At 35.2% G+C, this 12,647-nt stretch overlaps 1 protein-coding gene across 1 annotated transcript in view; it reads left to right on the top strand.

Annotated features, from left to right (window-relative positions):
* The window catches only part of Smp_000100 (filamin), a gene marked incomplete at its 5' end in the record, with an annotated part of 93,364 nt that overhangs the window by 53,422 nt on the left and 27,295 nt on the right, over window positions 1-12,647 (top strand). Inside the window, 3 exons of the mRNA XM_018791450.1 lie at window positions 677-994; window positions 6,352-6,541; window positions 10,677-10,921. Coding sequence (XP_018645395.1) covers window positions 677-994; window positions 6,352-6,541; window positions 10,677-10,921 — 753 coding nt within the window. The remainder of the gene's footprint in view (window positions 1-676; window positions 995-6,351; window positions 6,542-10,676; window positions 10,922-12,647) is intronic.

Below are 12,647 nucleotides of genomic sequence, written 5' to 3'. Positions count from 1 at the left end.
AATCATACGCCCACTAGAGACTGACTTCAAGATACATGTCCAGGAGTTCTAGTGGGAAGCAGTGACCAGAGGAGTTCACCGGGTCTGTTGTGAGATAACAACTCACTGAAGGCAATTGGTGAATGGTCGCTCATAATTCGTGGATCAGTTGAAGTTAGACATTAACACCGTTGGATGCCGACTCAGTGGACTATCGGTTAAGTGCTCATGCGCGAGACTGATAGGTCCTGGGTTCGAATCTCGCGAGTGCGGGATCGTGGATGCGCACTGCTGAGGAGTCCCATAATAGGACGAAACGGACGTCTGGCAGTGCTTCCAGGTTTTCGATGGTGGTCTAGCTTCAATCGACTCATGATTTCAACTTTGAAATATATTGAAATCTCCACAAATCCCCTTCTGACCAAAGTGTATATGATGAAATTAATGGTTTCTCATGTGTAAGATAAAGGTTATATTTATGCACAAAAAGTATTTAGTGGATACACTTCAGACAAGAGCATAATAATAGATTGTTCAACTATGTAAGAATGGCTAAATTATCCTTAGTTTATTTATAAATTTACTACACGGCATCCCACTCCTGTGTTTTCTTACTTTTAATCCTACAAATGCCAAATTAGTATTTACTCACTTACTAATCAACTGTTTCTTCACTTTTTTTATTTATACAACTCAGGTCGCAACAGTTGATCGTGTTGGAAGAACAGCACCGGCACATGTTGTTCCACGGCCAAATCAACCAGGTGTCTATGATGTGACATATGTTCCAGATACCGACGGTCCATGTCAAATTGAAGTTAAACAAGCAGGAAATCATGTAGCTCGATCACCATTCACACAACATGTCTTACCAGCTTTTGAACCACAACGTGTGCGTGTAACAGGTGAAGGCGTTCATCCAACTCGTCCATTAGGACTTCCAGCTACTCAACCGACTTCTTTCCAAGTAGATACAAGAGATGCAGGTCTCGGAGACCTAGAATTATCAGTAATGGTAAGTCCACATAGTACAAGTTACTAGTTCACAAAAGGAATATCTAGACTAATTTTTCTTTTCGACGAAATCATTTACTTAAGCTATACATTCGTATTTATAGTTTTATGGTAAATATATATCTATAGAAGGATTATTAAACAAAACGAATCAAAGTTCATCTTTCTACTAGATGTCTGAATGGGAATTTCCATCGGATAAAATACGTTTAATTTGCCTTTCTAGGTTAATCATATACATGAATAATCTACTGGACAGATATGTGAATGTTTATTCGAAAAATAAAAAGATAATCACATTGAAATCACATTTAGAAATCTCATAGTTCGTTGTTAAACTTGATGAGAATCATTTTGGTTTTGTTATCTTCCTTTTAATGTCAAATTTGGGGGAAAAACTAATGAAAGTTTTCGTTAGATCTTTCACTCCCGAATGAATTCAACTACTGATGTTCGAATTGTATCAATGTGATTCGTTAGGCAAATCAAACAAGCAAGATTGTTGACTCAGTAATGTCAAGCTTAAAACTTGCTCTTGAAGAAAGGATAAATCATCTATGAAGTCTGACTACTATACAGATTAAAGTTCCTGAATTCATTCATTGGTAGTTGTGTTCTCTTTATCACCTAAATAAATAGTTGATATTTATTTTTTAATTTCATCAACTGACCAACCAGGTTATTAATTACCAATCTAAATTGAGAAAACTTAAAATTCTTCAAAATATTAATTAATTTCTCGACATAGGTTATCATTACAATTGATTGATCACTGGGTGAAGATCAATGTCATGCGTGTCAAGTACGTCTTAGTGCTGATCGGATGCTATCGACCAAGTTGCAATGTGGCCACTAGTCTAGGTGGCTCGACACTGCGTGCACTATGTTGAGTTAAGATGGTGGTTGGAAGTAGTCAACAAGAAACCCTGGACCCGGGTTTCGTGTTACTTGGCACTCGTCAGCAAGGTGTACCTGTAATCTTGAGGGAACTGGTGCTCCCTGACGGACTCGATCCCGAGTGTCAAGCCACCTAGACTAGTGACCACATTGCAACTTGATCGATAGCATTCGATCAGCACTAAGACGAACTTGACACGCATGACATTGATCACCACCCAGGGATCAACCAATTGTGATTACATCCCAGTTCTACAGGAGGTCGGTCGCGGCCCAAATAGCTCAATGGTAACGTCTCTGACTGTGAAGCTGGGTGACACGGGATTGAATCCATCAGGGGGCACCAGTTCCTTGCTGACGAGTGCCAAGTAGCACGAAACCCGGGTCCAGGATTTCCTGTTGACTACCTCCAACCACCATCTTATAGGTCATCATTACTTTTGTGTAAATGAACTACGTTTATATAGTGAAGTTTCGATCGACAAGTAGTATATAGATATATATGCAAATTATGGATTTGAGTGATAATTTTATTAAGTCAAATAAATTTTCATTATCTACAAAAGATTATACACTCTAGTGATTTAAGAGCATCATGGTTGTTACGAAACTTGAAAGTACTCACCTCAATCCTTCATAGGTCATGTGTGAGCACTGATGGAGAACTCTAAATTTGGACGAAACAAGTACTCAATGTTTTATATATTGTAGTAGTTTTTCATTTATACTTTAAATTACAATTTCTATTTATTAAAAGATATTAACTTTGAGTTTAACGGAATTTTTTAATCTATTTTTCATTCATATGACCTAATGCGTATTTATCAAACGAATGGTAATAATCATTGTTGTGTATCCTTGTTGTCTGATCTACACAACACATGTTTTATCCGTTATTATGATTATCATTGTTTTGTCATGGTCGTTGTTAATATAACCTTTTTAAAGAATGATATTGAACCGATCACAGCAGGTTTAACTATACATAAAACTTCAGATAAACATCATCCTCCATTATCATAGAATTAGAACAGTTGAATTATTAGAAGATAATGCCACCTACTTCATTTTGATTTCATCATTTTACCTCCCTTATTCATTAGCTGGTTAAATTATTCCTCGATTATTGTACTTTTCTTTAAATGATTTAGGATATTCGATGTGATAGTTGTGTGTTATTCAAGTATTTTTTTTATCTATCAACATAAAGATGATAGTAACGTATAATAACGACATTGAATAATTAGTAATACTTCTTGTCTGTTTATTACATCGCAGTATGTTTGGTACTTTTCTTATGTATGTATGTTTCTCTATTTTGTAGATTTTCCAATAATCTCCATTTGAGATCATGTAATATAGTTGATCTGGTTGAAATAGATGAATAATTTTACTGTCTCTGAGCCAACTTTTTAAAAAGTGTACTTCCTCATTATACTTTATATAGATGATAGTATCCGAATAAAAGAATAGTATTTCTGTATGTTTAAGACTTGTCAAATGAGTGTATTATCATCCAAGTGTTGATAGTCCCACTAAGAATTGAATCCAGTACCAATCCCTCCGAATCTCAGGTCATTGTTTATAGGGCTACTAAATAATGATAGACACCAACATGTTTAAAGAGTATACATGTCAATATATATAGTGATCAAACTGGCAATGAATATCAATAAGAATACAGTAAAAATCCTTACAACTAATAATTAAGGTCATTTTAAAGCATAAATTTCACTAAACCAGTTGTACAACATACCAATAATAATATTTTTACTAAGAAAATGATTCTACAGAGTAGACAGACTTGAACGGAAAATGTCATCTGAATAAATGTTATATCTGTAGAAAGTTCATGTTAGTTACTCAAGACAGATTATCAGAAGGGGTTTTGTGGAGATTTAGTATTTTCATAGTTGAAAGCGTGAGTCAATTGAAGCTAGACCACCATCGAAAACCTGGAAGCACTGGACGGCCGTTTCGTCCTATTATGGGACTCCTCAGCAGTGCGCTCCACAAAACCCCCTCTGATAATTAATATAATCATATGCTCACTAGTGACTGACTTCGAGAAGTACATCCAGGAGTTCTAGTGAGAAGCAGTAACCAGTGGAGTTCAAACCACGTCTGTTGTGAGATAGGAACTCACAGAAGACAATTGGTGAACGGTTGTTCAACATCGGATCAGTTGAAGTTAGACATTAACACCGTTGGATGCCGGCTCAGTGGTCTATCGGTTAAGGGCTCTGGCTCGAGACTGGTAGGACCTGGGTCCGAATCTCGCGAGTGCGGGGTCGTGGATGCGCAATGCTGAGGAGTCCCATAATAGGACGAAACGGACTTCTGGGCGGGCCTTCCAGGTTTTCGATGGTGGTCTAGCTTCAGTCGTCTCTCGCTTTCAACTATGGAAAATATCAAGATAGATTAACAAATATCAAAATAAAAAAGTTCAGGGAGTACAGGATGATAATGTAGTGTATAGTGAACCAATTTAAGGATTTGAGATTATCGGCTAACTAGTATCTCTTTTCCTACAAGATTTAATGTACTCAAGGCTCTATGCTATTTTGGACTTAAGTAGTTTGTTAATGGAAAGTGATAAATGGGGATACAAATGGCGCCTTATTTATTTAAAGTTTGCCTACCAATTTCATTTCATAATAAACACTGCTTTTAAAGATATGTCTTCTGATTAATGTTAAAAGTTGGGATAAGATGTATGTTCTTCGTCAAAATCTTAGAAAACTAAAATACAAGTTTGTACAAATAGAAGATCCAAGCTAGTGAAATTGGATTATGCTTGAAAAATGAAAGACCACTTGTTACGTATTCGAGCTGTGCATCCTACCGTAAAATGTGTCATATAAGAAGTACTGTTGTAATGGGGAGAATATTGTGTTTGAACATTAGGAACTATCTTAAGGAGAACTGTCGTTTATATTTTTATTGTATAACTATAAGACACTTGACCGATTGTACTCAAATATTATCCTGGTTGTAAGCTTTCGTTTGACGCATAAACTACTATTCTCTCTTTTACCTTCCGTCAGTTATTGTTATTTAGTTATGGATCTATTACTTATTTCTCGTTCACGTATTTAAATCGATGTTTGGTGAGGAATGCAATCCATTATCACACTAGTTTGAGTTAAGAGTTAAATTGTACGATACAAGTCTGCCTGCTGTGTTCTAGTTCTATTCTAACGGTCGGGCTAAAAGTGTGGAAAACTGCATCTTAAGTTTATAAACGTTAAATAATTATATCAAGCAATTAATTCAAACCATTCATTTAACAGCACAAACATGATTTCTTGGGATAACAAGTTAACTTTCAGTATAGCGTTGTAGAGATTTTTGAATTTTATTGATGATACGATACGATCATTGAAAACCTGGAAGCAATGGACAGATGTTTCTTCCTGGCATGGAACTGTCAAGCAGTACACATTCACGACCCCGCTACCCGGAATCGAACACAGGACATTCAGTCTAAGGCAGCAACACATAAGCTCCAGACCAATGAGCCGCTATCCAACGGTGTTAATGTCTAACTCTAACCAATACACGATATTGTGCAACCTTCACTAATCGCTTGTAACTGATAACCATCTTATACTCAACATGGTTCAATTCCACTAGTCGTGGCTTATTAGTAGAGCTCCAGGAATTTTCCCTCGAAGCTAGTCACTGGTGCGTACATGATAATTATCAACGTGGCAGCAAATTACAAAACCAGACTAATTACTGGAACTGAAGTTTGAATTTCTGAAACTGACATCTACATTGTCAGAATAAGTGATGAGATTGATGTGAATGCTACATTCAACGTCAAGAACTGACGAACTACAAACCCACGTTTTAAATCAGTAACCAATAACTTTTTTGTTTCCACGTACATATGTATAGATTCTTTCTCAGCTATCTTCACAAATTTTGAAGTTGAAACTTTCAAAAAAATGTTTCTCATCTAGACTTATCCTTATTGATGTAGTAGGACAACTGAAATAATGTAATGTACTCCATCCGCAATCTTTAAGCATACCATCATAAATCAAAAAGAGTTCTGAAAGGCAATAAGTATGGTGTGTCGTTGGACTTGATTGACCTAATAGTTATATAGTTTCGATAAAATGTGAACGATACATTTCCAGAGGTTATTTATCCTGGATCAAATTACAACCAGAAAAGATAGGTAATGAGTTATCATTCAAGAATTCTTTGGTTGACGTTAGTCCTTCAGTTCATCCACACTATTAAACAACTCTCACGTACTAAAAACAATTTTAAATAAACACCAATTTATGTGTTTCGTAGCACATTTGTTTTTCATGTTGTCACAGTTAACTTGGTTGTTCCTCTTACTGTTGTAATGTCAATTCGTAAATCCATTTGCATGAATCCTAAGAACTTATGTATTTATGATCAAGCATTTCTGATAACACGTAATCTAATTTATGATTTTAGGATCCTGATGGTCAACCATTACAATTAGAAGTAGTGGATGTTGGAGATGGAACATATGTATGTCATTATACACCAATGATTGTTGGACGTCATACTGTACGAGTGAAATATGGTGGGCAAGAAATTCCTGAAAGTCCATTCCTAGTACCAGTTGCACCATCTGGACGATCTAATATGTGTCGTATAGAAAGTAAGATAAATAAAGAAAATAAATTTGTGTTTAATATGATTAAGTTATGCGATATTTTTAGATCAATATTCAAGTAATTGCTTGCTTTCAAAGATTTGACACAACTAATAGTTTTGAATAAAGCAAGATAAACACTACTTATGGAGTAAGACGAGTTTATTCTATTTCATAGTTCCCTTTAATTTCAAACAACCTAAAGTTACAAAGAACAGGACTGAGGACAAAAGTTTGACATCCTTTCGTTAATGACGGTGAGATGAATGTTTGAAGTAGGACTGAAATTATAGTGAGTGGAAGAAAATACTAAACTCAGCAGTGCGGGATCGTGGATGCGCACTACTGAAATCTCCACAAAACCCCTTCTGAAAATGCTAAATATTACATTATAATTTGCAGTTAGGATTGATGCTCTTTCCCGACCATGATGGGAGGTGCTAACTAACTCAATGGTTTAGTTGCCTGGTTATGCATCCAATATAGCTTTCTCCACGGGAGCAGCTGAATTCGTACATGCACATAGATGTGGCACGTAACGTATCCTTTAGTTGAGGAATAACAATAAGTCGGCTCGAGAACGATAGACAGAGGTTGGCTTGCACCAAACGTTCTCTTCACTGCTTTAGTTAGTCTATCTCGTAATAATTCACTAGCTAAATCTCCATTGAATTGCAGCTTTCTCACCAACCGTTGATGTCACTACTCACCCATTCACTATACGCAAATGTTTTTCCGGAAAATATCGTGAATAACCCATATCAATCTATATATTATAAGCTCTAGTTCCTTGTTTACGATGTCAGCTGAACGTATCTTCCAAGCTCTTCTTACAACACATCTAACAAAGTTTCTCTTGCAATGAATGAGAATAAAACTCAAGGAACGTATGTACTGGCTTGTCGAAGAACTTGTTCTATATACACTTCCATTGGCAGAATCATTTTCTTAACAGTTTAACAAAAAGTCAAGGAAATGTAACTTGCTTTTAAGTTCCTCCTAACACGTGAACCTGATTACTGAGTGTATGTTGTTGATTGTCTCAGGAATGTATCTTTTTCAATATTTTGATCAACGATGATGAAATGTAGTCAATGTAACGGCAAAAAAATTCAAGCTTATTAAAAACCAATTGCGAGGTACATTTTCTAGTTTTGAGAGAGAAAAAATCAGCAAGCATATGACCTAGAGGTGAACCCATAGATTAACATTTAACCTTCAATAGCTGCTTATTTATATAAGCAACTGTCACCAACTCTATAAGATAATCATCACACTATGTTGCTAAGTAGTCAAAGTTGGCATTGTAACATTGGACGTTAAATCAACGGTTATAAAGGTCAAACAGTCTCTGTATGACTTATTGTCCTGAGTAGGATCCCTGTTGGAGTCGTTGTTGTTCTTTACTGACGAGTCCCACACTGAGACGAAACCGCTATCCAATCCTTTCTGGTTTTCACTAGTATCCCCCAATGAAGTCAATCTGTAACGACAGCTACCTCTTCAAAATCCTTCAAATAAATTAGACGAATAGATAATAAATTTACAACCTAGTCACACTTTAATCTAAGATTATTTTCTTTTAGAATTGTTATTGTTATTTTTATAAAAAACGAAAAAAAATATGCATTACTTTTAAAGTTCATTTCACAATGCCTATCTAATAGATAGGCATATGTATACAAATACAATTGAAAAGTAGTGGTTATTTGTACCCATTATCACTTCACCCACTCAATATGTGCTAATTACCTTATTTTGTTTTTATACAAAATAGTAGTTTATAGGTGAAATTTACCATATGCACACACACACACAAGCACGCTTATCGACTTTTATTCATGTACCACTGTATTCACTTGTCAGTATCTGTATATGTAGGTGTGTACATATATACGTAGCTGTGTACATTTATTAATCAGCAAAACTGATTGATTTGTAGCCATATCATATAGGAAAAAGGGAAAGCAAGGTATAATCACAAAACTGATACCTTTCCATTTGGTTATGTACATACATACACACAATTCATGTATACTGATGTATCCAACAACAAATCTATTCTAAAATAAATGTATTTATGAAATTTCATATTTCGGTAACTAAAATAAACAGTTTGCTATGATGTCAAGACAAATCTGTTCATCATAGAGAAATTCTGTACAAATATATCACAGGATTTGTATATAAGTCAGTAAATAACACTTCTCATTAGTAAACCCTGGTGTCAAGTAATCAGTTTAAGGTTAAGGTCTTTTTCGTTTTTACACAATATACTTATGATCCTTGTTTCACTGAGTCCGAAATTAATAGTTCAAGTCAATTTTTATCATGAAGTCATGTCAGCTGAAGAACTATAGAGTACCGATGGTTACTGGACAACTAGTATAGGACCCCTGAACAATGTCTACCCAAGAACCCATCATCGAACACTAAGAAATCATTTAGTTAGAGGTCACTTCATTGTGGCGTTATGTAACACGAGATTATTAATTTCGATAGGACTTAATGTTTGACATAGCTGAGCTGATTACGCGATTATGGTTAACATCTGACTGACTAAATATTTGAGAGTATACTCTATGAATGACTTCATAGTTGTTAAATAAACTGGAATCTGAGTTGATCACTTCCTAATTATAATCTAAATTTTACCCATTGAGAACATTTTATTCAAGTACGCTGTTAAGTTCCAATTGTGTTTGGATGAACCACTTTAAGAGCCGACAAGTGAACTACTGTGAACTGCTTTTCACTAAATGTCTGCAGAAAGTTAATCTTTTTAATATCAGTCAGTCATAACGTAGGACTTCGTACGTACGTACATCAGTTCGAGTTGCCATACCACATTAGCACAGAGATGAAGTTGTCGATTCAAATCCCACAGTGGTAGAAGTAGTAAGAGTATAAGCATTATGTGAAAGATTAGGGTTTGAAGATGTTATTGAAGAAGTATAATACAGTGAAATAACTTTGGAAAGAGAAAAAGGATAGGGACATGAAGAATTCAGAAGATTAGAATTTGGTAGAACACAAATAGTGGAGCACCTTCGCCATTGCAAACGATTTTGAGCCATGTCACTCAAGGTCTCTAACCATCGATTTCTATTATCTCGCGAATCCCAACCAGGTAGTTTACACCTACCAACATGGCTCAGTCCACTTGTCAGAGACTTCATGGATTTGTACCATGTTTTCGTCTGGCCGCCCCTAGCCTTCTTCCAACTTACTCCTACATCATAAAACATCTTTTTAATATTGGACATGCTAATTAATTAATTTATTTATAAAGTGTGATCTCCCTTTAAAACTGATACTAAGTGACAAATTATTAGAAATTTGAAGAGACTGAATAGCTATTTTGTTCTAGTTTGGGACTTTTAAATGAACCACGTCTAGGAATTTCAGTTCTCGTGGAAGCACAATATCTTTGGGCTACCTGTTACATCCTCTATTTGATTATGACAGAATAAAATTTGCAACTAACAGCACTCAAACATGTAGAACCCCACAGTCGTAAATACGAAGACGGAAGAATTAGGGGGAGTGATTATTGTGTAAAAATAGAAAATCTACCGAAAAACATGGGTATTTATAGTTATTAGAATTGACTATAACATCATTATAATTCAACCAATCCGCAAGGAGGCAAGTTATGCTATCATCCAATCGTGGCATGTCACGGTGGTATTCTAGAAGGTTCTATCAGGTTCTGATTGAATAGAATCTCTTCTGCTCTTTAAAAGCCTCTGAAGGTTTCATCGTGCCATTCGAAGCCGTCCCAGAACTACCAAGTAGATATCTGATGGGAAATACTTGGAATTTAGGTCAATTTTCGATATGGTGTAATCTTCATCCGGTGTTGTTTCTGGACTACTGTTCGTTGGCAATTAGAGTGACGTGATAACCAATGCCTACGCAGTAGAACTTCAGTAAATCCATTTCAAAGTTACTCGCAGTAAACGTCATAACAAAGTAACTGTATAATACTCCCTAGATTTCAATTGTTTCTTAACCGATAGGTTTTAAACTATACAAAACTCTCAAACAAATTCAATTTTCACCAAATAGTTTTATTCTTTTAATGAATGATAAATTCAATAAATTGGATATTATTAATAATTTTATATTTTACCAAAAGATGGAAATGATAGCCGAATACCTGTTGGTCAAGAATGTGTTATCAGTGTGAATACACAACAAGCTGGTGTTGGACAGTTAACTTGTCGTATTGTTACACCATCTGGAGCAACAGCCGATGTTGAAATTCATGAAGCACCAAACGGTCGAGTTAATATTTACTATACACCACCAATTCGTGGTGATTATTTGGTTGAGATAAGATTTGGCGGTGAACTTATACCAAATGGAAGGTTTAACCAAAAAGTAAGTTCTATATAAAGGTCATTTGAAATGCGTTGATATATGAAGTTAGTAGGGATCACGATGTATTTCTACAATAATCTTGATTAGCGCTGATAATTAAATGAATGCCATACAGAAAGAATAGGATTATATGCTTAAATCATTTTTATCACTGACTGATATCTGTTTGTTTCAATTTTATAATCCTGTCAACAAAAGAATAGTCAGTATGAAGTTATACAGATTGTTGAATCTTATCAATATCATGATCTGATCTAATTTAGATAGCCGTTGAAAACCTGGAAGCAATAAACAGTCATCAAATGATGGTAACACCTAACTGCAATCAATTCACGAAATTATGCGATCATTTCTTATCGTCTTTGGTGGGTAACTACCTCACGCCCTACACGGATTAGCACCACTGTCGCTTTTAATGGATCCATTCATTCAACTTTTAAAAATTACACTAGACTTCAGAGAAGATTAGTTATAGTATCTCGCTTTTCTTTTGATCAGGACAAAATAAATGATAAACACTTCCCGAATGTTACTCGATTTTAACTGAAAATTTGCGAATCATTCTAGGTCGTTCACTTTACTTTTTTTGGTTTGTGATTAAACTTTGAGGTTTCATATGCATGCAAGTGTTATTCTCATCAATACATCTATGGAAAAGATGCAGATTAAAATATCATCGTCAGTAAAGGGTATATATTGTAATATTTCATTGAAATCATGAATCGATCTAAGCTATACCACCATTGATAACCTGGAAGCAGTGGACGGCTGTTTCATCATTATATAGAACTCTTCAGTAGTGTGTATCCACGACCCTATACGCGGTAACTGAACACAGGGCTTTCGGTCTCGCACACGGACGCTTAACGTCTAGGCCGCTGAGTCTAACATTAACACCTTTGGATTTTAAATAATTGGTGATATAACCTGTACGGGTTCATGATTTCAATAAAATATTATCAACAGACATTATTGACTAATGCAAGTGATTTATATGAACTCATATGACAGTGGCTTAATAGATGTTAAGTCAGGTAGAAATGATAGAACCACAGAGTTCCGTTAACAAAATGCTCAGTCGCAAAAAAAATCTTAAGACTCTGTTACGTGGAATCGTTTTGAGCTGGAATTCAGGTGAATTCGCTAGAATTCATCTCCACATAGTTTACTCTTCACACATAATAATAGTATTTTCACGACTGTACAAATGCAATAGTAACGAGCTATTTGTACAGCTTCTTCAGCTAAGGATTTTGTAAACATTTCTCCACAAATCAGTCACCAGAACATTTAGAAATTGTTCAATAGTAAATGAGAAAGTTTGTATACTTCCTTCTTACTATGAACTAATCCAAGTCATACTCATAAGCATACAATTTAACATTCACTACATAATAACATTTCACATAAATAAACCAGTGATCTGTAAGAGAACCAATAGTTGAAATAAGATCATGTATAATATACCTGTTGAATATTTAGCTTATTTAATATATTAGCCCACTACTTTGTTTACGATATTATCTAAACAAATTTAAACATTCAACATAATGTGATCAGTTTCTTTTAAAATGGTACAGCAATTTCAATAATTCATGGTTTTCAGAAGGGGGTTTTGTGGAGATTTCAGTAATTTTATAGAGTTGAGATCATGAGTCAGTTGAAGCTAGATTACCATGGAAAACCTGGAAGCACTGGACGGCCGTTTCGTCCAATTGTGGGACTC

This window comes from Schistosoma mansoni (assembly GCF_000237925.1).
Source record: "Schistosoma mansoni, WGS project CABG00000000 data, chromosome 3 unplaced supercontig 0044, strain Puerto Rico, whole genome shotgun sequence".
Lineage (NCBI taxonomy): Eukaryota > Metazoa > Platyhelminthes > Trematoda > Strigeidida > Schistosomatidae > Schistosoma > Schistosoma mansoni.
This window is presented reverse-complemented; position numbering and strand designations above follow the sequence as displayed.